The 27,859-nt window shown below is 43.4% G+C and overlaps 1 protein-coding gene across 1 annotated transcript; it reads left to right on the top strand.

The window, feature by feature from the left end:
- The first annotated feature begins 30 nt into the window (after positions 1-30).
- Positions 31-27,137, top strand: LOC120958352 (serine/threonine-protein kinase meng-po). Its single transcript, XM_040381084.2, has 2 exons — positions 31-1,154; positions 24,141-27,137. The coding sequence occupies exon 2, from the start codon at positions 24,141-24,143 to the stop codon at positions 25,635-25,637; it is 1,497 nt and encodes a 498-aa protein (XP_040237018.2). The 5' UTR covers positions 31-1,154; the 3' UTR covers positions 25,638-27,137.
- Positions 27,138-27,859: the final 722 nt, after the last annotated feature.

Raw genomic sequence — 27,859 nt, 5'->3', positions numbered from 1 at the left:
CGACGGTGGATTTCAGTTTTGTGTTGACGTTTGGCGCGCGTAGAGCAACCACCGAGCAGGCGAACCGCTTCTACGCTGGCTGTTGAAAGGCTGCGTTTGTTGTGCCTACAGGGTAAACCAGGGTAGAGGAGAATTCGCCAAAGTTGACACTGAAAAATATCATCTTCATTTTACATGCTTTTAACATAAACAAATCACCGTGCGAAAGTGTAAGCAGCCAGCAACGTGAACCCATTGGAGTACTACAGGTGGTTTAGTCAAGTTTAGTGGAAGTGCAATAAAAAAGTTTTTCATCACTACTCTTCTGCTTCTGCTCAGACATAACAACGTGTGGACGGGGTTGGTTTGATCAGTCGATAGTTTATCGTACTCGTCGAAGTCGAAGTTTATCAAACAGTCTCATCGGCAGGCAGTTCTGTTCGGTTCCGGTAGCCAGACTAAACAAAGCGACGTCGATAATCTGCTCCATCCTCAGAGATTCCTCATTTGGAAAACTCCAGCCCCTCCATGGCGAGCGCTGGCGAAAAGTGTGAGAAAGTGCCTGCCAGCGTTATCATCACTTGCTAACAGTGAGTGAGGAGTGGAAAGAGTAATAAAAAGGCTACAAAAAAGGGGAAATCTGTGTGCTGGAAAGTGTGTGCTTTTGGAGAAAGGAAAATCGACCGACATTGTGGGAAACGCGTGTGGCGAATAATGTGTTGAAAAACAAAGCGTGAAAATGTAACTTTTGTGCGAGTCAGAAGATAACGTGATACTGAGTTTGTTTGATTTTGTTGTTGCACTTGGTTCGTGTTAAGTTATTCCACTGGAAATGAATAATATTCACCATTGAAGCAGCATCCAACGGAGTGTGGCATGAATCCAGATTATGGTTTATAGAAATTGCTTTCAATCGTTAAATTTCAACCGAAACCATTTCCAACTCGGAGGCTTTCGAAAAAGAAAATCGTTCAGTTGTAATAAGGATAATATATCAAGTTTGTTTTTGGTACGGTGGTTTAAGCTTAATGAAGATTTAATAAAACAATTGTAAGGGGCTTCCAAAACCATAAAAAGGTAAAGGCGCGGAACGGATACACACTTAGCAAGTGTTTGCTTTTTGGCGACTGAAAGCCCGGACTGATGATATTTTAAAGGATATATTTAAATTGTAGGTAAGTAAAGCGCTTTACACTTTTTTATCGTTTCAACATATCCGCTTGGATTTGGTATTATATTTTGGGTCTCAAGACAAATGTTTGTTTTACTATTATACCCATCTTTTTATGTCTACTAAGGCAACGACTAGAAAATACTTCAATTTGTTGTTTATGCTTATTTTAATCACTTAATGAAATGGGCCTAACATAGTCTTAAACATTTGTCATAAAAAATACTGCCGAAAGCAGTTAAAATATGGCGAAAGAGTAATTAAAACGAATGGAAATGTATTTAGCTGATTTTAATTGTTCGTATTTTACAATAATGTTACATTTGACCTTTTCTGTGATAGGCCAACGTTCGCATTTAAACTTCGTTTAGCTTATTAATAATAAACAACTTTATCATAAATATTTTTATAGCCTTTTATGGGTAGTTCTGCGACTTGGTGACATCTTAAGCTTTGAACAATGTTCAGAACGTTGAATAAATTAATTAATTTTCCATTCGGCATTTTTAAGAGGCGAGGAACGAGATTTATCCAAGTGATTACGCGCAGTCCCTAAGCCGTTCGTCCTTGTGCTTTATGCCATCCATTTGATTGGGTTCGAACGAGATGATCGTCAAATGGGCACAATATTGGGCAACGGCTTAATTTAGGAGCGTTCAAAGAAACCCCTTCCTGACAATAGCTGACCAGCGCTCAGTCACGAATCTGTCCATCGGTCCCTCGTCAGCAGTGCTTAGTGCTAATTGTCAGATGACACCTCGGGAAGACATAAGCTGTAGCAGCGTGAAAAAACCTGGCTAACGGTAGCGGTGCAGTACAGAACGAGAACGAGTGTCCATTTTTTCCCGTCACCCATTGCCCCCGGGAGGGCAATGGTCAGCCTAATGGCTAATGGTGTGTGGCTCTCTAAAAATAAATGTAGTTTCTCTGAGCCATGGTCTAATCTGGGCATTGGTTGCCGGTGGTACTACACGATGTGACGATGTGGATAAATTGAACCATCGATCTAGTTTTCTATTTTCGTTTGCCTTTCGTAGTAATGCGATTGTGGCAGATCGTTGCTGTCCATCAAAGCAGGTGGCATAAAATATTAATCCCGATATACGACACCACGTGAAAAAGGTGCGCTACTGTTGGTGCGTAATTATAGGTATTGGGGAAATATCAGAAAAAAATAAAGCATGGAGCATTGTGTCGTATTAACAGGATAAGTCCCCCTACAACAAAACTAATCGTAATAATTTGGAACAATTTCGTCATGTTGTGTTAACCACCCGTCATCAAACGTTGTTCAAATAATTATTTAAACCTATAAAAAGGTACTAACATAGATTTTGAAACATTTGTCTAATATCATTATTGGGATGATGAAAGAGCCCTAAAGATGAAGTGAATCGACAACGCTTTCCTCTTTGCAAATTTTATTTTTCTTCTTCTGCATTTTGTACTCTTTTTATTTTCATTAAGCTGTAGTGTGTTAGCGTCCATTTATTGCAATATAGCACACAATCCTGCAGATGATCGCGGGTAGATGAATTCAAGCAGTAACAAAGCTATGGTAGAAAAGAAACCCAACACAGATACCCGGATCATCCTTTTTATTTTCTTGTTCGACGTTTTTCCATTATTTTCCCATGTTTCCCAAGCCGGTACCAGCCATGCCGGCCATACTTGACCGGCGGCACAAGGCTGCGACTAAATTATGCTACTATTTTTAGCACGCCCTAGAAGACTGAAGCATAAGCTACAATCCCATCCCTGGAAATCCACTTAAAACTCGCCTGGCGAGCGCGAGCGTGCGTTGAACATTGCCGGAAGCATTTTTTACTCTTCTTTTCGCTCTCTTTGTCTCGCTAGTTGTTTCTCCTTTTCCTTATCATTCGTATACGAGTTTGGATGGGATTGGAACAAGTAGAAAAGTAATACCTACATACATACATACATATATACAAAAAGTTTACCCGTGGCATCTAACCGCCAGTCGCACGAAATGTTGTGGAAAACATGAACACGCTGATACGCCGAATGGTTTGGGAGCTTTTGGAATCTTCGGTTTTTTTTCCAGCAGAGAAAGAAACACTGTACCAGAGAATCAGGAGAAAAAGCTCTTTTCCGAATCCACGTTCAAGGTTTTTACGAGGCGAATGTCCCATATCGCTGTACATTTATCGTGGTGGAATTATGCTCACTGATGTCGTATAAGCGGCGAACGAAGGAAACAAAGTTTTTTTTGGTTGTCACCATGCGATGGGCTGTACATTTATTTCTAAATAAAAATAGAACTTGCTATAAAAAAGAGTAATGGTACAGTAAATCCATGGGAAAAGATGGTGTTACTGCTGTAAGAGGTTCTTTTTTCGTTGGAAATTGTTGCAGGTGAAATGTTTTTTTTTTGCCGTCATCACACCTCACCATTTATCTTTGCATGTGTATACCAATACCAAACCTCAAACCTCATGGAGATCGATTGAAGATCATCGGTAAAGGTAAACACGTATCCTTCTCACCAAATCGTTTCGATGGCTGATGAATCAGCCGAAATCGTTTCCTATGCTGTTCGCTCGCTTTCTACGCAACGTGCGGGAAGACGTTCTCTTTGCTTATTTCAACCATTGATCGGAAAGTGTAGTGTAAATATAATAGCGGAAATAGAAATGGCCACTTGCGCGTGATATCCTTTCCATTCGCAGGATACTGTAATTCAGCCGCGATTAACTCAGAAACTTGATTTAGCATCATTCAATTGGAATTTCCGGTCGTACAAGGTTTTCATCGGATGCTATTTACCACCACTGAAAAATAGAGCTGGTTATTTATGCAAACATGATTAGATTATGTAGTTTCCTGAACAACGTACGGCTCGCCATTCCGATGCTCCGGTAGTCTATTCGATGGAAGTGCCGGCTCCTACAAAGTCGGACGGTTTTCATTCCTATCCCTAAAGTTCCTCTGTAGCAGGCTATCTGGTTGCATAGTATAATAAACTAAAATTAGATTAAAGTCTGATATGAGTTAATTAGATCATTACACCAACGATAATGAAGAAGAAGAAAATATTGATTTAAAACACTTTTCTTTTAATTACGACACTTTGACCTATATAAAAACATTCTAGATATTTATGTGTAGCATGCAGTAAAAACACTGACCATCTTTACCAATGATTCAGAACATATTTTATAAAACATATTCACGATTATATGTTAATCTGTCGATTTGTATATTTTTGTATCTTATGTTTTGATAATACTATAAATTTTCCAGTTCGGCAGTGTGTGAAAATTGATGAAAATGCGGAAGTGTGAAAATAGATAAATATTCGAAACAAATAATACAAATTGTTGTACTCGATCGGAGGCAGTAAAGAATTTGGGTAGCAAGTCAGGTGACTTTTTCTTCTTATTCTACTACGAGATCTGGTTAAAGCTATGTAACTAATAAAACAGGAGTCAGTCCTTGTTACGGTTGGACGGTCCATTCCAGACTTGAACCCACAATGGGCATATAGCTAAGTCGTGCAAGTTGACGACTGTAACACGACACCGCCCATAATGTACGATAAAGGCTGACTAAATTTTAACTGCAGTCTTTAGCCTCTATTATATTTGTTGGGAACAATATTTATAAGTTGTCTTACTCTCTTTCTCTCGGTCTCTCTCGTATATTTTGAGGCATATTTGTCTAAAAATAAGCTCTATCAAAGGTATATACAGCTTCCAATTCGTTGCTGCCAGGCAAGGTCGCTAAATGATTATTCCATTTGGTATTTTCCACCAACGCCAAACTACCAAAAAAACAAAATGCACGACAACCTTTCAGAGAAATAAATCCTTCCCATTTGCAAAACTCAAACAAACCTGCAATGGATTAACAAACTAACAAAAACTCTCTTATTTGTTTATTTTTCCAACCTGTTCAAATTCTAGCAGTAAAAGTAACAAGCATGTAATTTCTACCTTTGAAACACCTACGCATGCAGCTCGCCAAAAACCACAGTCAGTTGCGATTTGGCTGCGATATTCCCTTTCAGTTGTAACGGGTGTGCCACAATGGTGAATCAGTGTGGAAGGTGGGATAACGTTACTCATAGTTTCTTTTTGGCTTTTTTTTTACTTCACAATCCTATTTTTCTTCTGCTTCTGCTTTGTAGCTAATGATTGTAATGGTGTTATTATGCCAAATTACCTTCGTGTAGGAGGTAAGCGTTGCAAACAACTGCATTTCCAGTACAAGTAAGAGTGTATGTCAAGACGATAATATAAACATTAGAATAGTTCGTGCGTTAGGTTAAGTGCTACTGTAAACACGTGTCGTGCAATTTTCTTTTTATTTCGTATGATGATAAATTTTCTTCAGATCGAGATATCGTCCATTTTTTTCTTGAAACAAGAAAAAAACATACGTTGATGATAATTAAATAAAAAGTACAGTCGTATAACATCCTCAACAGGTTGCGGATGTGCCCACTACGGTCAGTTCCGATTACTGCTTACTTCTTGGAACTTATTATCGACGGCCTTTCTATCACTCAAGCAAGCCCTGAATGTCCAATCATAGCTAGCTACGCTGGTAAACAGCACCACCTTTGCACAGGGAATTTATCGTCTAATTGAATTCTGCTTCCTGGAAACTTGGAAATAGAGAAGCAGTTGGTTCTTAAATGAGAGAAATATGTTGTATATGATTTGCGGCACACACTCACCGACACGTACAAAAACGCAGATGTGAGTGTGTGTATTCGGGTGTGTACGTTCTCGGAAAACATGGGCAAACAAGGAACCTTGCTCGTTGGAGAAATTGGTAACAGTCACCCGAGTGCCATAGTAGTATCGCCTGAGAGTGGTTTTCAAGTGAGGCCTTTTTCTTCCGGTTAGAGTAGGACGTGGTTCAATTGAGACGAAACTGAAGGTTTCGAGTGGTTGCCGAGGCTGGGTAGTAGTTGAGGTAGGGCATGTTCCGAGAAGATTTTACTCAAACCACCCTCGAACCGGGCAACCTTTGCCGTACCACTCGATTGCAGCCATTCAAATGAACTTCGTTTATGACAAGATTTCTCAGGAAAAACGAATCAATTCCACTCACTAACGATGGTAGCAAAGAGGAACGTGAAGTTTTCGAATAGTCACTTGGCTCGAAGTGTTCTGGCGTTAGATCAATCTTTAACAGCTTTATCCAGTAAGCTTCAACCGACCGTTGAACCTTCGTTGCTGTATGTGCGGTGTACATAATCAACAAAAGCGACCCAGCAACCACGACAGCATGTGGTTCGGAAGTTAATCTGACTACAAATCAGCATGACAAAACGATTCTGTGTGTTCGCTTTACAGCGGCGAGCTAAAATGAACTTCCCGTTGGCATGGCAAACGAAAATCACTTTTCCTGTAGGTGGTCTCCTGACGGGGCGAGCATCCGAGCAAGCAAGCGTCCTATCGATTGCCCGACAACATAATGTGCACTGGACAAAATGATCGGGCTAAAAATAACGCTCTAGTTTGTGCTATTTTCGGAAACGTTTCCATCGCTCTCGAACGTAGCAAATGCAGGGCAAAACTGCTCCCACACACACTGACTGTCTCGTTTACCACCGAGAGGCTGTGACAGATAGCAGTGTTCGTATCCAGCTCCACGACGGGCCAGGCGGCCAGAGGTTGGCGAAAAGCAACAGCCACTAGTTGGATGCTTTTATGGAGCATTCTCTGTTTGGTGGATACATTCAGACAAGTGCACTGTAGGCTGAAGAGCGACACATTTACGGCTTGCATGTGGATGAAGGGCCCAAGCATGCCATGCTATATTTGCGTACATGCTCGGAGGTGGCTGCTGTTGACGGGATGCCATCCAAACGCTACAGACTTTATGTCATGTTTCGCTCCAGTTGCAACGGAAAGATGGTGTCGGGGGTAGATTGGTAGAGGGGCATGCTGAGCTTGTCATCTAATTCCTTGTCTCCTCCGCATGGTACTGGAGAATGCGATGAAAGCTCATATCAGTAGCAGCTACACAGCGTTCATAATGATTCACCTGTAGTGGGCAAATGATGAGGGAAAGCTTCATTGGAAATCAGTTAAATGGTGGTGGTGAGCGTATGCTGTGTAGGATGGCACGTACACATCACACAGCAGTATGCAACTTGCCTCGAAATGTATGTTCACATATGAAGTGGCGTGTAAAGGGTGACAAGACCAGCCGAATGGTGTATCATTTGGTAGAGATCGTAAGGAAATGTTTCAGTTTTAGTATTGTGTTCATGTTTATGTTATGTGTAATGTTTGTTTGATGGTATGGACATCACATCGTTTTTTTCAGTTAATCTGTTTTCAGGTAGATGCACATTTAAAATCCCAGTCTTTACATCTTGTAATCATGAAACGTTTTGTACTATTTAATAATAAGTATTATAAGCTCTTCCACACAATATGACTAAAATAATCAAAATGCATGATTATGTGTATACAATTGTCGAAAGCTTATATGACGGAACACAACTGCTAATCGGATATGGAAAATACAAACCGGATGAAGAATAAATATTTCCACTAAAATTTCAGCATTCTGGCCTAAACGAACAAATAGGGAAATATCTGGCTCTTGAAATAAACCTTGAACCAATTTCGCAGATCTGGCAACTTGTTAAAGGATATGCAAATTGTAATTTACAAAGTTTGTCAAGTTTGTAATTTACAAATCATAAATTGAACCGTCATACCTTCCGCCCTCGTGGTTTATTGAAAGATAAATGCTTTCAGACTCGTAAACGACCGACCTTGTTTCGGATGTCCTCGAAAGTAAGCTCTCATTCATTAATTATTCTCAAACCAAAGTTCTTGCTCCCGTAAGAAATGAATGTAAACGATCTTTAGCTTATGCTTATGTAGCTGTGAATGTCTATAATATTTTAACATACATGCCCATGTATATGGCGGTTTACAAAACTTAATTCTGACGGTATGTTAAGGACAGAAATGTTCGCTTTGAAATGTCATATTTACAAGTTTTACACTGAGCAACAAAATTTTCAAATTGTCATTGGCACCATTTGTAAAAATATTCCCATGTGACCTATGTGATTTATACGGTTGATAACGACTATGAGGTAAAAAGGATGAAAAAGTTTGAAGATGATTGATTGGAGATTTTTCCTTGTATGGATCTGTTCATATGATTGTGGAAAATATCAAACTCAACAAAATAGTTCCTGTTGAACATCGAAGAACAACTGAGTAGCTATTTATAAGGAAATGTAGTTTTTGCCTAGGTTTGTTACAGACATGTGCTAATAGAAGTGGCTTATTAGATAGGAGCTATTTTCTGTTGAGTTCAGAATACGGAAATTACAAATTAAGTTCAATAGAAGATACTTTAATTCAAGACTTATGAATTTTCTGAAATAATGATATAGATATTGTGTCTATCAGATATTACAAATATGTCCTAATACCTAGTGATTAGCAAACTTTCTCCATAAACCTAAAACTCAGCCATTGATAAAATCTCAGTAAAAATAATATGTACATCCAGCAGCACTTACCGTTTGATATCGTACTTATGGAAGCGTTAATTAGAATCTTTTAAATGATGAATATTTATAGCCCGCTGGACTGCTAAATTGAAAGCAGGGGGCCAGTTCAAGGATGCTAATGAAATCTGTCCAGTGCTTTGTAGTACGTGCAGTAGATACGATCAGGTGGGCGTACTAATTGCCATACACATAATTAGATATGATTATTATGATTTTGATTTCCGTTTCCCGCACAAGAAATAAGTTGATTGGTCATATTTGCTTAGGAAATGAGCAAAAAATGCTTTGCAAGAATAGCTTTCCATAGCAAGCACATAGGAATAGGTTTCTTTCTTTGATATCTTGGCGTTGCTCGAGAATTACATATTCTACCCATGTACATCTGTGTTAATCAGTACTACTTGTTCGTTTCTCACGGCTTCTGGAAAGAGGAACTTTTCTAAAGTTATGATTAACCAAACCTACCATATTTGGCGGAGGTATCATTTTTCGTTCGGAACTCATCAATACCAAATGTGCTCAAAACAGACGCACTGTGTCAGTGTGGTATTTTTATACGTGCGAGTATGGTATGCATATGGTCAAATCAATCCACACCAAGTGGCATCTCTGCGCGCCAAACGGTAGACAAACGCGTGGGAAAAGAATTACGTTTCCAATTTAGCTATTTTCGTGTGAACTGCACGACCAGACCAGACCGGACCCGGCGGCTTGCAAAATAAAGATCTTGTTTCTGCTATCGTCCGGCAAGACCAACACAGCGGCCTTCCTTACTCCTTACCAATTCACCAATATAGGCGGCTTGTATCGAGCGTACGACTAGACCCAAGTAAGACATCGTCTATTGGTGAGGGAAGAAAAAAAAAACACCAAAAGCGCCGGTAAACGATGAAAACCTTTTTCTCTTTCTTTTTCCAGTCATTGGACCACCCTCGCAGCTGTTGTCGTCAACGGTGCGGGATGGTTTGTTTTACTTTGAACGATTCGCGCAGGTACGCCGGGCTTGGGCCGGGTTGGTGGGCTGTACAGATCTGTCGTATTTTTGTTTTCGATTGCAATCGAAGAAAAACAAAATAAAACCGATACTCATTGGTGGGATAATAAAATGTGGTACGGCATCAACCCCAGCGACCAACCCGCGCCAATCGAATGTAATATTCTATTTCCACCGCAGTGCGTAATCAAGTTTTATGAGGTTTGTGGAGTCTCGTTTGTTTAGGTCGGGAATGGGACGGAAACGATTAAATTGGATTCAGTAGATCTTTCTGCACAAGTTTTTCGTACACAAATTAAACAATTACAAAATGGATCCCAAATTTATACATTACGGGATTGGAGTATTTGCTGTAAGTTTATAGAAAAAATGGCAAGCAGCTTAAGTGCTTCTCAGAACACTTGATGTATAATCGGCATCGCTCTCGTTTGCCTCTTTACCACTGGTCATTGAACAATTCCCTATAATTATAAGACTCAAGCAGCGTTTACGTAGCGAACAACAATCTTTTCAACAAAACTGTGCGAAGCAGTACCATAGCGTCCTAGACTGCGGAAGTTGAACGCAAAGTACGCCTAAAGTAGGGCTCCCGGAAGATCATTTTCATAAACAAAAGCGTTCCACCGCGTTTTGTTTGAAGTGAGCGCGGACAAAGCCCGCTCTAATGGTGTATTGTTTCTTTCATCTCTCCAGAAAGCTTCGAAGCGTTTAAAAAAATGGGAAAACAATTATGTACATCGCTGCACTGGTTCCTGAAGCCACTGTATTTAAATCATACTTATATCTAAAAATACACTCTGATAACTTTTCAATTCCACGGTTGGAAGCTTGATAAGGGCTGGTTTGGGCAGTGGGCACACGTACATCTTTTGCCAATCGCTACTTTTCCCGGCCAAGCGGCGTACGCGCCGTCCGCGACGCCCTTCGCGGCTCCAGGCTTAATGAACTTGTCGCAAATAGATTGGAAAATTTTAATGAAATCCTCATCGCCCACTCGGTTCGCCCGAGTGAGTAACACCCATCGTAAAACCCCTTTGCAGTGGTGACTCACCAACCAGGGGCCTGGGGGATGATAAGATTCTTAATTCAATTTGACATCCTTTACCGCAGCGACAAATTGCTTTGAAATGCTCCGCCAGGAAAGAACGTGGGATGCCCACCCACCGAGCTGCCATTCCACGGAGGGAAAGATTAATTGAATAAATCAAATTTTGCACAACTTTCGATCGGTTCCAACTAATTGGTGATGCAAAGAAACCCTTCCCTGTCTCGGGAATGTGGTTTGCTAAGAGGAAAATTAATGAATGCAGCAAGTCGCAAAAGGATATACAAAAAGGCCGAGCCGTGACAGGCTTTTAAACCAAGCAACTTGTATTAGCCATTTCCTTGCAAGAGTTTACTTTGTTCTATCTACGATCGTAAGGAAAAACACAATTTGCATTTTTCTTGTTCATTTACCACTATCTCTACTATGTTGTACCACTCCATAGTGTGCATGCTACATAGCACCATTGCGTAAATGGCATGATTTCATTAAAAATGTTTCAATTCAATTTCCATCCACCTTTCCAGTGTTGACCAATATGAAGGCAGTGCCGTACATAAAATGAAAAAAAAAAACCTATAAATTTTGCGCTCCTGAGCGATCGATTGCGGTTGAATGGAGTACACGCTTCTCAGTGCAGTGAAGCATTATGTATCCTTCCTTGTTACGAGGGGTTACCTTTTCGCGCACAACACCGAACTCCACCGGACGGGAGGGGGGAGGTGGGGAGGGGTAGTGAGTTTGACGTGTTGGTGCCTCAGCATCCGGTAATAAATTGCCCCTTTTTGCTGAGAACGACAGTGGCCCCGTTACGTTATCCTTTCGATCCTGCGGTCCCTAGCGCAAAGTGTGGGATAGCGTGCGTTTCGACGTTAGACCGAGGGGATCGGGAGGCTGGTGGCGTAAGATATCGATTGTTGCTATTTATAGCCGGTTTCGTCGATGAAGTGCTATTGCTAATTTCTTTTTTTGTTGTTGTTGTACGCTCGGTATGACGAGAACGGAGATAAGCCGTGCTAACGACGACACGTGACAAGGAAGCGCGGGTCGTGAGGTAAGCGAATGATTATGTAGACGTCTTATGGCTTATGGGATACTTGTTGAAGCTGAAATAATAATGATTGCATCTTGGGTGAGTGTTAAAAGAGACGTAACGGCAAACGGCATCATCAAGCGCTGCTGGAAACTGGGGAGGTTTGCGATTAGGGTTTATTTCTGTTTTGCACTGAATACTGGTAATTGAAATTCAATTCAATATGATTGCTAAACATATAAGAACATAAAATGGTTTAAGCAAACGTTATATTATAAATTGTGTGGCTTTTCACCGGCCTTTAAAGTCTTAAACTTGCTATTTCCAAAGCTCAAATAAACAGTTTTCTACTACTGATAAAACTTTTACATTACGGTACAAAACTCTACCACACATGTAGGGAACTCTTCAGAAAAAGTCTCAACCTAAAGCGTTTAACCCTGATTGATTGTACGATGGCCACTTGCTGTTGCTGCAGTAGAATGGAAATCAACCAACTTACAGTATTCAGTAACCCTGCTAGTAAATGATGGGACCATTTTCCATCTGCATCGAAAGCAGCTTTCGGTGCAAAATGGCAAAAGAAGCTTCCAGCGAACTTCATGGTTCATTGCACGCCCGAGTTTTACAGTCATTTCCGGCGTTCTTTCCATTGCTTCTCGACCTCGATTACGGTTACGCAGAAGGGCTCGCAGCGTTCTCAGTAAATCACTGCTGCTGAACCCATAGCGCACCATCGTGGATGGTGGTAACCCACTCTAACCCATAGGTCCTGATTTCTCCAGGGAACCACGGTGGCGAAACGGGCAGGGTCGAAAGGAGAAAAGAGAAGTTAATGCTAGGAAAAGTCCATCGGAAGCTTTTCTGTTTTACAAGCAGATTTTTGTTGCTTGTTAGAACTGAAGGTAACGAAGCGTTGGATAATGATATCGAACCATCGCTCCCCATCTTGAAAGGTCATTGAGGGCTTAAATCATTCAGACACCAAGGGAAAAAGAATAAATTATTAATTTGACAGAACAGCACGAATGGTTAGTAAAGATAGCTAAAAATGTTTTAAAATGAATTGTTTGTTGAAATTATGTAAATGTTCATCTCTCTGCCTAATTTTATGTGCTGAAATTTTCATTTTTATGACGATAATTTAATAGAAGTGTGGATTATACATTGGTTTACTAAAACTTTAGGTTTAATTTATGTATTGAATTTGGTTTTTTACATAAACTTAAACTTAAACTTAAATTCCATCTAAATTGATTTGTTCCATACGATTTAATCTTTCAACTTTTTCCTTCTCTCTCTCTCTCTCGTTTTGCTCTCTCTTTCTCTCTCTCTCTCTCTCTCTCTCTCTCTCTCTCTCTCTCTGACCAATTCTAATTAACCTTTTTACAAATTCTTTTTTTCATCCATCATTAACACACACGGTCAGCAGAACGGTACCGTTGACATGGCCAACGCTAAAAATAATATCGCTCATCCTTTTTCTCTCTCTCATAAACACGATTAATCTTAATTTACGCAGACACCGTGTCATGGTCGGTGAAAATTCGGCAAACCACTAATTCACCTCCCTATCCCCCCGTTGTTGCTTTATACTTCCACCCTTACTCCAGGGAAACTTTGCGTCCCAATGGGCGCCGGGAACATCGCATTTCGTTGGTAGTGTTTTTTTAGGTTTCATGATTTCCAGCTTTCGTTTGCAATGTGTGATCAAAATATATCGCAATTCCCTATCGTAGCGTAGGAGTATGGTTGGTCGATTTAGCGGAAGACGCGAAGAAACCCGTGTTATGCTTTCGCTGTAATCCTAACCAACCTTCGAGTTTAAGCTTCCTCGGCTCATGGCTGTTATCCGGTAGAGTCGACGGGTGTGGGCCGATAACTCTTGCTGTGTGAATTTGATTGATGTTCTGCTAGCGATTTAGTGCCGGCAGCATAGAGAGTACCGTATGGCGATTAGCGCTAACGCGGAAGAAGCACTGGGCGTCACGATGGCACGCAATATTCGCGCAATATCGGTTGCCCGGTAATACTTCATCCGGCTGCTTGTTGAACGTGTAGTAGGTAAGGTTCATCGGCAAGTGTATTCGAGTGGTATCAAATCGGTGGAAAAGAGACCCAGAAAAAGATTATCGACGGTATAAGTGGGCGGCCGATCGAGCCCCCCACTTCCGCTCCGTACTGTTCACTTGTACCGTGTGTCTGTGTAGGTGCGTGAGTATATTTCAAGAGCCATCGCTAGGTCCAGGGTCTGGTGTGTGAGTGATTTGTTTCCCATTTCTGTTTAGCGCAAGAGAACATTGACAGCGACATTTGGCGCCCATTTTGAATACTCATTATTGCGTGATGAATGACTCCTAAATAAATGGGAGAAGAGAGTGGGAAAGTTGAATAATAAATTTCGTTTCTTTATGTATGAGCTAGAATCGATTTGGAGCGGAAAGTAAGCGGAAGTCGTACTCAAACGGCATTTGCTAGTCATTTTGGGAAGTAGCAGACTAATTTTGGCAAAAGAAAAAAAAAAACGCGTAACCTCTCTGACTGTAGATTTGAAGGGTATTCAAATTACATTTGCAGCAGTAGATGGGAAAATACTAAGTATAGCGAATGAATTTGTTAGTATCAAGTTCAATAATGCTTTACTGTGCGAATCCTTTGCTAGTCGCAATAAACTACACCTTTGCTACGCAGGCGATAGGTTTATACTGTACAAATGATGGTTGCAACAAATGAAAGCAATTAATTTAACCTTCAGTCTACATCCGGTGATAAATGAAACCTAGCCGTTTCACTGCAACGTTACTGCAAATTCGAGAAACCAGAAGGAAGTTTAAGCTCTTTCGCAAAACCCATTCCAGCTTATTGCGTACAAACGGGTGCATCACATGTACGGCTCTCACTGCTTATACCACAACAGACCAAGATTTAAACCAACGTCAGGCAATGGCGCAATCGATCGATCACAATACACACTTCCGTGTACATCACAACCGACGTCATTCCAACAGGTCCATATGCATCCACCGCCATCTGCATAGGATGTTTTGGTGCGGTGATTCACTTGCATCCAGCGATCGCAATCGTGGCGGTGACCAACTACAGTACAAGCTTTTAGCTATAAACATTCTATCGTCGGTACATCGGGCTGGTGCTAGCGCCAAGCGCAAGTCTCGCGAAGGTTCGTGTGATGTGAAAATACGTACTTTTCAGTGCAATATGGTGCATTAAGGAAATTTAAAACGGTTGCATTTGATCAGCACAATATACAAGGATGAATTGCGGTCGCTGTGGGCTCAATTGTAAAGCATTTTTATTTTGCGATTTTCACCACCTACCACACGTTCCCATGAGGTACCATGCGTCTCCATCAATTTTCGGACGGGTTTAAATTAATCCTAGCCCAGTAATTAAATGCAACTATAAAATCGGATTTCTCATCATCTCGTTACCATCACCGTGTGGAACCAGCATACACAGGAGTGCATCGCATACTGCATCGGCATGATGATGGGTTGCACGAACCACATGGTACGGTGATGATGCTATTTTTGATAAATCGCCTTGATCGGAGCACACAAGCTGTGCATTTGCTCGTCCTCGGTGTGTATCAATCCTTTCGGAAGCGGACAAGGGTCGGTTTGATACTTCCAGCATCATCATCATCATTCAACCCGGCGGTTGTCATCGACCTTTGAGAGTTTCATTGCCGTTTTAACATCAGTGTTGGGCGTGAAATTGTGGAAAACACTTTTATGATCGCCGATTGCTTACGCGACGCAACGAGCGAACAAAAATAAAGCAATAAAATTGCGTGCGCGTATATAGTGCACGGCGTGGCACTAAAGCAACGCGGCAACACACGGGGTCGCGCGTGACCCACTCGATCGGCGTTTATTGGCGTCCCTGGAGGGATGGACACTATGAGGAGGGGTGCTGAGAGAATTTCACTTAAAATTCCCGCCACACCCTTTTGCTGCCCGGCGTGATTCAGCGAGCTGACAGTGCACGAATAAATTTGTTTTGAGTAGTGTCAAATCATATAGAAATTTATGATGGCCATCGTCGTTTGAAGAAGGCGTACTCATTTCTGGGCAGATGTCGCTGACTGTAAAGCTTTGTGTGTTGGAAGGCATGTGTTTGAAAGAAACGTTGGCCAAATGGTGTTGAGAATTACGGTTCCATTATATGGGAAAAATGTTGGAAATATTCCCCAGTTTTATCTCGGCAGTTGTCACATACAGCCTACTCGAGTTTTACAATATTTCCTGCAACTCTTTGGACATTGCACTGCTGCTCGGAATGAAATAAAAAATAGGAATATAACAATATTCTATTCAATTGTGTATCTCCCACTCAAATTACAGATGATTAATTGTCCAACATTGCTAAATGAATTAAATTTTCCAATCATTAACATCTGTTGCATGTTAGGTTCGATTAAATTTCATTTAATAAAATGTACGACACTGTAGCAAGTGGTGGTTGCTGTTCGTATGAAGACCCGTAATAGGATAACGAATCACCCAGCTGTAGAGGCGATAAATTAGATGCACACATGTCTCCAAACCAACTGCTAACGTATGCGACCTGTATCGACCTACTTCATCCACGCTAGACGCTAGGAGCCGATGAACCGACCAACCCACCGCCTAGAGTGAATCACTTGAAGGCGACAGCGTGGCTGACAGTTTAAATAAACACATCACCAGACGGGCAGGTCGCGCTGCGTCTAACGCTAGCTGGAGATCCACCCAGTCTCGAGTGCGATCACACTGTGGACGGTCTAGTGTGCTGCAGGAAATATTAAAAAAACGCATACAAACTCACGAAGGAAAGAGCAGATTGGAGTCTTAAAACCGTGTTGAGAAAGGGAGAGAGAGAGAGAGAGAGAGAGAGAGAGGGAGAGAAAAAAAAGAGAGATAGAAAAAAAACAAAGCATCATCTTGTCGACGACCATTTGGCTGGCTGAGACGCTTGCGATGGTCCATAAAATCGCCAATCGAAACTATCGCGCCCAGAGATAGTACGCAATGAGAGTCCCACGCACACGGCGAGACAGCATAACAGGGTACGCAAAAGTACACACAGAGAGACGACAGTCGCAAACATGACAGCCCCTCCTAGACAGCTGAGAAAGTGCGTCGCGTAGCGCTGGTGCGTCATCGTGTACGCAAAAAGCTTCCTAGTCTGGATTGTGGGGCTAGGGGTGGGGCGGGGGGCGATAGATGGGGTTGGAAGTACCCGAGCAGCAACACTTTTCATCGGATAAAGCACCGGGAGGGTGACAAGGAAATCTTTTCATCGCAATGCTCTACCAGTTGGTGGTACGTATCTTGTGTCTGCAGCGAGGAAGGATGAACTAGAAAAACAAAAATATAGAATTTTGTATAACTATAATAAAAACGTATCTTTGGAATAGAAGAAAAACACTCCCATTTTTGTTGTCGTTGGGGTGTTTTTATTTTTTTAGCGTACGAAGAAACCATGCAAAAGTAAAATTATTCTTGAGAGAAGAGACGATAGAAACCGAGTGTGAGCTGTAGGAAAAAGGGACAAAAACAAAGTTTCGAGCCAAACCCGTGGACACCCGTCAAAAGCAGCGACAATGGTTCGTAGCATCACTGTGCGTGGCAGTGCTTGGGGTGAAGAACGGGGTTGGAAACACAAATCTTCAATATCACTGCTGACGTCATTGGTCGTTTTCAACGGGAGGAAGGTTAACGAAATGTGTGCACAGAGCATGTTTTGGAAGGTGGCGAAGAACACACACACACACATACACACACATACAGTAACGTGAGAAGTCTTCCACTTTGTTCTTGTGGCGTTTTCCGGATTATGTCGAGAGTTTGTCGATGGGACGTGATGGAGACAAGACGATATTTTGATTTTCCCAATGTCAGCCAGCGGACAGTGGTGCAGGGGGTTGATGGAAAAGCGATAAATCATGCAAAGCGCAGGTTACGCGAAATCGAAAAAGGGAAAACGATGCTCTGTTTGGAAGATGGGTTGGGATAGCCAAAATCAATCGATAAAAGTGATAAAATTACATTTGATGTAAGTGAAAGATCTGTGCTCGGTAGCATTATGTAGCAAATATAACATGGAGCAAAAGCGGTTTAATATTAAAAGACTTACTAAATGAAAATTGAATAATCTAACATTTTAAGAAGCTGAGTTTTGTAATATGAAATAAAAGTGTTTAAGTTAATTTGATTACAGAAATAAACTTAAATCACATGGTATGGAATATTTTACGTAAATTATAACCCATTGGCAGCAGTTAAATAAACAAATATTTTTGTATGTAAATATTGAAACAGTTTCCCTACTGTACTGACCTTCGATCGTTTCGCTAGCATTTGTTAATGAATACATTAATCGTGACAAATCAGCATGTATTTTATGCAACGTTCTGTACTCTGTTCCATACACGTACGCGTTTGGCGTCTTGCAAATGACTGAACCTATTATCGCTTAAAAAGCGGTAAAAAAAGCGCAACTGCATGGTGCAACTCACGTTTCGCCGCCCGAAACGAACGCACCAACAAAATTCAAACAGATTTCGTGGAACATTGCCAGCACCAAATACGCTCACGTGTGGCTGCCAGGGTTGGCCACATCGCGGTTTGTTCCCGGGAGAAGGATTAGAAATTTCCCGATTGGCGTCATTGGCTGCGATTGGCATGGGGCGCGATATTGAAACGAAGCAGATCGCCTACCGCCTTGCTTGCCGAGGGTCGCCACGGTGCAATTTATTCGCTTAAATCAATCAAAAATTATTTACCCTGACAGGGTCCATCTGTTGCGTGTTTTCACTCGTACGGTGGCCATATAACCGTTTACCACCGGCGAAACATTCGTATCGTTTTCGTTTAATTCGTTTACGGAGCCACTTTTCTTGTTCAAAGAAACATTCAACACGGTTTACTTCAAGGGTTGTGTTCAGGAAGGGTTACATAAAGGGGGCAGCAACGATTGAGACAGGAAATGAAGAAAACCCGATCGATCGAAGTGCATCGAAAAGGGCAAACAAGTGGTAAAACATGGGCAAATCTGTTGTCGATTGATCGTGCTTGAGCATTTGCACTTGTAAGCCAATACGTTGCCATTACAGGATGGGTCGCCAATTTCTGGGACCAAGATGACATGGAAGCTTGGCTTTATTTTACACCCTATCCTCACTGGTGTGTTGGTTCCTGGCTCGTACCGATATTGAATGACGTTTGAATAAGCTAATTTAGCATGATGTCAGAGCGCGCCGCACACGAAAGGTGAAAGATGCACTAGGGCACTGTGACTGTGACAACGAGATCGAGACCGCGCTTCGATTGGCATTTCCGACCCGACTTGCACCATCAGTTGGACGGGGGGGCCGGTATGTCCATTCGAGCGGGCTGGCGAATGCTCATTTACGTTGCAGCTGGAGCGGGAAATCGCTGTCTCGCTACCGGGTAGCAATAGTTTTCCATATCGTGTGAGTAGTTTTTTGGCAAAGGAATAAAAGGAAGAGGCAAGATCAGCATGTCTGTCGCTACTGAAGCTCGTTTGAGAGCTGTCGAGAACGAAACAGAACCTGCTAGGGGCGTCTATTTTTATGTCCGTGTTTGACATGGTACGGGTATACGATTATTGCTTTTTAAGATTGGACGTCGCTCTTCGGTTGCGCTCTTCGGCGCTAGGCACTAGGTGTATGGAGATATTGGATGCTATTTCGAGCATCGCGAGTTCCGGATATGGAGTTGATAAAAATACACATTTTTCCATTCCGCTTGGCATAAGTAGATTATTGAAAAATGAGTTTGATGGTTTATTTCTGTGCTGAACAAAGGAAATTGGTTTGGCACTGCATTAGAATTGTTTAAAAATAGCAATCTCGTATCGTTTTAGCACGATTCTATCCTGTCTAGAAAAGATTCTATTTACAGAAGCTTTAGATTGTATGCTATTAAGGAGGATAATAATCTAATTTCGATCCTATAGTCATTATCTCTCATTTTCCTTTTTCATCGTTTTTGAGTGGAACTAAATGATCACCATGCTCCAGAAGAAACTAAATCTAATTTTCCACTTGAAAATTCGATGAAACACAGAATTTTAGGGTTTTTGGATGAGTTGAAAAATGAACTACCATAAATCGTGGTTAGCTCCCACTGGCCGAACCATCGCCATTTGTCAACGGAACGGAAAAGGTTAAGTCATTACGTATTCCACTCCGTCCGGCCCGGCCTGGGGTGGCACGACTGTGACACTGGCAAAAACTACTCCCCGGGGAGAAGTTATGACTACTGTTGCTTTCGTTCCCACCGTAGCCATGCGTAACCTCATCAGCCAATTCCAAAAGCAAACTTACCACACTCGGTGCTACGAAACGGTACGAAAAGGCGGGATTAGCATTCCAGGGAATCAACCGGTTTTATTTAGACTTTCGCTTCCGCACTCAGGAAGCTGGTATCGCAATACGAAAAAAATCGTAGCCGCAAGAGAATCAAACCACTTGCTGATAGAATTTACGAGCGCACGGATAAAACATGCAAAGCAAAAAAAAAAGGACCAGTCATGGATTTGTTTTCGGTTCACATGATTGTACACCCTTTAGCACACTCCCTCCCGCAGCTCTGGGGAGTAGCAGATCCTGGCAAAAAGCGAGAAAAAACGATCGTCATCGTGCGAAATGGAATGGAAATGTTTTCACGTCACGTCAGCAACGTAAGAGTCGGGTTCATTTACATAGAGCTTCCCTGCTGGCAGACAGACACTCGGATGCACGGCGAGACAATGGAAAACCGTCCGCCCCGAAACCGCTCTACTGCATTCCTCCATCACTCGCCCGCCGAGTGTACACTGTGAAGCACAGTGTTGTGTCCGCACAAATGAGACGTGAGACGGTGTGTACGGCACAAACAGAATACATTATATTATCACTATCTTTGGTATCGTTTACAATAACACGTATATAAATAATATAAACGCAACACACACACGCAATGCGGGGAGAGGACGACTGGTCCTGCTCGCGCCGCGATCCTCACTGAGGACGTCACCGGATGACAGCCCTGCTGTCAACGGCGAGCCCTCAGGATGAGGCAGCGGTCTGTCCACAACATCTCCCCGTTTTAATTAGGCCGGTACGGCTTAAGCCGACGCAGCGGTTTTAATGTAATTAAAACCGGCGTGGCAAGCGTACGGCTCAAGTGGCGCTGTGTAAAACGGGGGAGAGTGATGACCGGCCTCCGTGTCTAACGCTCGAATGGGATGAGCGTTGCGGGCTGCAACAGGGGGCAGCCGATGTGCTGCGGTCGCTCGTTCCGTTGCAGCCGCTGTGGTGTTGTTGTTGGTGTTGTTGTTGATGGTGCAACAGTAGCGGATAATCCTGCCGCTGTCGATGGCTGTTGCACCTGACGCCGATGATGATGAGGCAGCTCTCCCGGATGCTGCTGCCGATGGGGCGTCACTGTGCGGCTGAGCAGGGGGCGGCCGTGGTGCCGCGCGCGCTTCGACCGCTCAGCCGGAACCGCTGCACAGGGGCGACCGTGATGTCGCTGCCGGTGAACTGCTGTGCAGGGCGCGCAGGATGATGATGACGTTGACGATGATGATGAGGGTACACAGGGGGCGACCGTGATGCCGCGCACGACGACTGTGACCCGGGACACATACGATGTTGCTGCACAGGGACGACAGTGGTGTCGCCGTCAAGATGCACCTGTGCAGCTGGAGCGCCGGCGAAGAAGATGCACAGGGGGCAGCCGATATGCCTCAGCACTGTACCTGCTCACCGGGCTCGATGATGATGCTGGTGCAGCAGGGGCGGCTGTGGTGCCGCGACGTTGATGCTGCACCAGTGTGTCCGATGACGCTGCAGCGGGCGGCGGTGATGCCGTATGTTGTCGCTCCAAGGCGGAATGTCCCCTCGCCTTGGCCGGAATACGCTGCAGCGGAGTGAGGATCCCTTCGGGGCTTCGTGCAAGCCCGAGCGTGCCCATCCTGCGCGATGGCGGTTGCGCGATGGTGGAACCGCGATGGTGACCTCCGTGCTGCGTCGGTCCTTTGTAGGATCCCCCCCTACGCGAGGAGGATCCCATCCTCGTCGCCACTGTTGTGTCCGCACAGAACAAACATAGATGATGTACGGCACAAACAGAATATGTGTTTATTCTACTCTTTGGTATGGGGTAATACAATAACACGTATATAAATAGAAACGCACACACACACACGCAATGCGGGGAGAGGACGACTGGTCCTTCTCGCGCCGCGATCCTCACTGAGGACGTCACCGGATGACAGCCCTGCTGTCAACGGCGAGCCCTCAGGATGAGGCAGCGGTCTGTCCACAACACACAGTATCTAAACTTTCCAGCACACTGGCACTGCTGAATATAATTTATGCTGCTCGTCAGGCACACCGGAATGCCCCGGTCCCAGTTTTCATCGCAGCTTCCAGTGCCCGTTTGCGTCATCGTCCGTTCGGTCCCGTTCCGGCGAAGACTCGGCGAAGGGACAGGCATTCCGTTCTAATGCCATGTTCTTTTGTACCCCTGTTGTCCCTGAGTGACGTCATCACATGATTGACTGTGGAATAGCGCCAGAGGCGGTGGTAACCATGGCAACTTCTGTGGCTTTGTGTGATTGCTAAGCGTTGCTGAGTGGGCGGTCTGCCTGCTCCCTTATCAATTAGCCAGCGCGCCGTGTCCGGTTCGGGCCGGGTCCCGATGGGGGAAATGGAATGAACGGTCCAGCGAACAGATTGTATCCAAATGTGGAGGAAACAGGGAAGCCAAAACCTTACCCACAGTGTTTATGTTGTGTTCCACCGGCTCTCATCTTTGTCCTCTCTCTCTCTCATTAGTTCGTTTCCTCTCTCTCGTTTTGTGGTTTCACGTGAACAAATAAAACGCATCGTTTCGCTTGGATGGAACGGTAATCGGTCCGTTGCCTATGATATTATGGCAAGTGGAATGAAAATGTCTCCACCGGATGCTGTCGTGTAATTTGCGAGTGTGCGCAAGAACTGCCCGGAGCAAAGGGCTTTTTTCCTTTATTATAATTTTAAGCACCTAACAAACAGTTTAACCAAACGCTGGCCATGTAAAAGAAGGGAAAATAATCAGGCTTTGCTGGCGGTATTAACACCAAACCAAACTGTTGTCTTTAAAGTAGTTTTACCTCGATAATTTCATGGGACAGAAACACTTCATTTAAAAGTATTTACCGTAGAAATAAGATCGACACAAAATGGGTGAAACGTGTAAATATTTTCATTTCCGTCAGGTCCCGCAGAATGGATACCCATTTGAAACTAAACCTGTCCCAATATTCAGCAACCGTTTCGCTTCTCAAGGTTGGCGTGAGTGGTATAGTAATAAAAAAAAAACAACCCTACTCACCCACTATCCGACGATGTAACCTTTGCTAAGCGGTGAAAATTGGCGTGAAAATGGTCACCGTCAGTTGGGACAAATGAATTTTGGCGACCCCATCCTACAATCCACAATCTCCCGCCCTGTATATATAACCCTGACGGGCGGTCGAGCATGTGTTGCCAAATGTGAGATGCGTACCCATGCATACATTCCATTTGCGTAGACGCAGGTCCTTTGCGATCGGCTGCTGGCAGATGTAACCACCAGGCGCAACTCCAACAGCGCTCAAGCGTTCGCCCCACCCACCTTTGCTCCATCGAGCTCTTTGTTGCCTCCCTGTCACTGGAGGACAACAAACGCTCGACGATAGGCAGACGCCGATCCGGTGGGCAATGTGCGTGTTTAAAAATAAGAATTTATTTATAGTAGAACGTGTGTTTAAAATAACTTTACTCGTGACCTTTTTCCCCTCGCGGTGCTCTTCCTCCACTGTCCGGGTCCGCGTGAGTTCACGTAGTTTGCACCGTTGCCGTGCGATCAGCAAAGCGTGGAGAATTGCCGAACCAGATAGATGTGGATGGATCAGACGCTTCCCGGCTCTATCTTTTGCCCGCAATAGTTGGCCGATGCAACCACTCGGGTTATGTGGGGGTACGATTTGTGGGAACGGAACAAATCATCTGTACCAGATTTTGTAACCGTTTTATTACATGTTGCACCAAGGTAACATGTTAGCAGTAACTATCAAGGCAGTAGATGCAGATGCATACTAGTTTATGCGATGAGATCACCAACGGTGTCCTGGTTAGCTATAGAGTAATTGTAATATAAATTTTAATGACTGCTCACAAAATTTGTTTCAAATATCGCGCAAACCCAAACTGATATGTCAAGCAAATTGAGATTAATATTGATTTGAAAAAGTTTATTTTACATCACTAATGTCTACATTTCTCTTTCACTTTCTCTCTCTCTCTCTCTCTCTCTCTCTCTTTCCTTCTCTCTTTCTATCTTCCTTTTATGTTTCCCATAGATGAGAAATATAGCAGTCACAACCGTCATCATGAAGCTATCCGAGAGTAAATCCGACACCTCCATTATTGCCAACCTGTACAAATCGATCAACAACAGCTACCGGCGGCTATCGAACACGAGCAATGTGCTACACCGCATACCGGAAATGGAGATTCCCAACATGGCGATCGCCGATGAGTACGATATCGAGAAGATGATCGCCGAGGGTTGCTTTGCAAAGATCTATCTAGCACACCATCGGCCCACTGGCACGACCGTAGTCCTAAAGGCAATTCACACTGAGCTGACGAGTCTGAAGGAGTTTGTGCGCGAGTTCCACTACAACTATCAGCTCAGCCACCACCCAAACATCCTCAGCTGCTATCAGGTGAAGTTCCAGACGAAGGAGTATTACGTGTACGCGCAGGAGCACGCCCCGTTTGGCGATTTGGCGGCCAACGTCGGGGCAAGCGGGTTACCGGAGAGCAGCTGCAAAAAGATTGCCGAACAGCTCAGTTCGGCGCTTGGTTTCATGCACCTAAAATTGCTCGTTCACCGCGATTTGAAGTTAGAGAACGTGCTGGTCTTTACGCCTGATTTTTCCCGCATCAAGCTATGCGACTTCGGTTCGACGACACGGGAAGGTGTGCTGGTGAGCAAAAACAACAAAACCTGGACGGCGTTCCTACCGCCCGAGGTGCTGGAGGTGGTCAAGAACGAACGGTTCATCTGCAAGGCGTCGTCCGACTCGTGGCAGTTTGGCATCGTGCTGTTCGTTTGTCTGACTGGGGCAACACCTTGGAAGTCGGCCGACTGGGTGCGGGATACCAAGTACGCAGCGTTCATGAAGTATCAGAAGCGCGAAACTACCAAAATTCCGGACAACTTCCGGCGGTTCACGCCTCGATTATTGCGTGCTTTTCGGCGCATTTTTGACCACCGGGACGAGGATCGGGCGAAGGTGACGGACATCATGAAGTACATGAAGAACCGATGGATGGATGGCAAGATCACGGTGTCGAAATCGGCTTCCAACATTGCCAGCGTGGGCCAGCCCCAACAGTGCCCGCATCCGCACCAGCAGCACACCAACTCGGACCAGGACTCGGTGAAGTACATCAACCATCGCGAAAGCCGGAACTCGTTCGATGGGAAGCTGCGAGCACGCCGCATGACCAGCGTTGGAGCGCTCACGCCCGACTCGGTGCCGGGCTCGATGAATCTAGCCGGGGTGGATCACCAGGATGCCATCCGAAGCAAGGTGTGGGATTGGTTGGAATCAAACGATCTGAGTGCGAGTGGCAGTGTGGACGATCTTACGTTCTGGAGCACCAAAGATACGAAAACGTTGCAGCTACAGCATCACCAGCAGCAGCAGCGGCGCCAAAGTGTCGGTGGCCATCTGCTCCAGCCACATCACCAGGATCTGATCAGCTTCAGCGAATCTCACAGCACGGTTAGCTTTCTTCGCGAAACGCGAACCATCACCGGCGGTGGTGTGAAAATGTTCAAATGAAACAACCCCTAGAACCTCAAATTCCACCCAAAACGTGTGAAACGTGAACCGACAGTACACAAATGAACAATACTCCTCCAAAATCCCCTACACATACACATCAATCGTAGCGCCGCATAGGTTCTGACTTTCCAGGACAGTCATGTCGGTAGAGTAGGTAGATAGGTACATGTGATTATATTAATTATGTGTGTGATAATTGCCAAAAAGTACGATAGTAGAGTCCTACATCCTTGTGAAAGGTTTCGGTGGGATGTCCGCCGAGTCCGGAACTATTTGCCCATCAATGTACGTACATTGCTGTGCAGCAATTACTATTTCGTAGAAACATTTAAGAGTTGTAAACCTTTGGAAGATACAAAAAAACCTCCAATAACGCAATAAGTGTTTGCAGAATGAACAGAAATGAGAATTGTACATCTTTAGTACACACAAGCGAGCATACAAATGATTCAAAAATGGTTTTTGATTGAAACATAATGCAAAAGAATTGAGCAAAGAGAAAAGAGAACATAAAGAGAAAAAAAGATCAAATGAAAAACAGGGAGAAGCTAGTCACCTAGTGTGTGTTTTTTAGTAAACGTGATAATGTATGACCGAGGGTATTTATACATACAATATACTCAGATATACTGAGCTGTATACATATATATTTAAAATACTGTGTTAAGAACGAACAGGATGTTGTACATGAAGGAGCTAGCGTAATGAGATCTTTCATTCGAATCATTTCAAATTCTTAAGAATACGTCGAACCTTTCTGCAATGTGTAGCAGGGTAAGTAGCAAACCAATCTGCTCATTGGTATATTAATTGCGCTTCATGTAAGTGTTACCTTGTTTGTGTTTTACATAGCGTGAGTTAAAACAATAATAGCGTGACTGGAACCAGAACCAGAACCAAACCAAACCAAAACAAACAAAACAAATACTGAGAGTTGAAAACCTCTAAATGTAACCTAACGTACGAAAACCAAACCTTAACGTAGTGTATGGAAAGAGAAACTAAACCGATAACGCGAACAAGCTCCAAGCATTATTCAGTAAACGATGCAATAATAGATGAATACTGTAGGGAAAGTAAGGGGATCAAAAACAAACGTAATACGATGGTGTATTGAAACTACATTTTTACCAACCTCTGTAACACTCAAGAACAAAATACAAACAAAAGCAGCGTAAAAATAATGCGTAATAATGTGGAGTAGGTTTTTAATGAAGTAGAGTCACTCTTTTGAATGATTGATGGTATGCTAATGATTGTACATATTACGATAAGCATGTTCAGCGCCAAAATGAATGACAGCTGTCTAGTCGATTAATAAAGTATGTGATAGTGAAAGAATTGAATACAAAAAATATTTTCCTTGTTATTTGTTGTTGCTTTTCGGTGAGTTGATATTGAAACTCTCTTGATCGTCCTTTTTCGAAGGGTATGTGAAAGATCAGCAGACGCATCCATTTAAATTACCCGTTCCGCCGGTCTTCCCCGGTATTGATTTTCAATGAAACGATAGTATGCTTTTGTGGAAAATTTGCCGCCCGTTGTTTGCATTTGAAATGCTGGACGCAAACATTTAACAAATCACTACTGTTTAAGCCTGCTGTTACGGTCTGCTGAGGAAACTTCGCGCGAATAGGTAATTGATTTTCGAACGTCACATTTCGGCAAAGCAGTCCGTGCCTGTTGATTTGCCCGTCCTATCCAAGACCTGTCAGTAAGCGGTGCCAACGTGAATAACAGCTAACTGTACGAAATAGAATCACAGCCCAGCGCAGATGTTGATCGGTAGGTTTCCACACAAGCTGGCGGCATGACGCGAGTTTGGCGAAAAGTGTCGAATACGTGAATTATATCACAAAGCTGTACATGTATGGTGATGTATACAATAGTGGTGGTAAAATGGTTCCATTTTAAGATGCTACCAGGAATTGACTTTCGAAACGCGAACAAGCAAAACCGTTGACAGGACTGGTACAGGAAAGTATAACAAAACCCAAACAAATGCATCGAGAAGTCAGAGCACTTTATTTGTGGGATCGACAGAGGGAAATGATGTCGAACTAAAAAAAACAACACCAGCATTGACTTCGGCGGCACGAAAGTGACCGCCAAATAACGTCACTAGCGATTCGTGTTCGGTTGAAAACAACGGACTTTCGGCTAGATTGTCGTTTTTTCGCTCTGTCAATCCATCCAGTTTTGTCAGCTTAAACTGAGCA

Source organism: Anopheles coluzzii, chromosome 3, assembly GCF_943734685.1.
Source record: "Anopheles coluzzii chromosome 3, AcolN3, whole genome shotgun sequence".
NCBI classification, from domain to species: domain Eukaryota; kingdom Metazoa; phylum Arthropoda; class Insecta; order Diptera; family Culicidae; genus Anopheles; species Anopheles coluzzii.
The sequence above is the reverse complement of the archived record's forward strand: the minus strand, read 5'-3'. Positions and strand labels throughout refer to the sequence as shown.

Coding starts and splice junctions, on each gene's coding strand:
- LOC120958352 (XM_040381084.2), top strand. CDS start 24,141: ATGAGAAATATAGCAGTCACAACCGTCATCATGAAGCTATCCGAGAGT.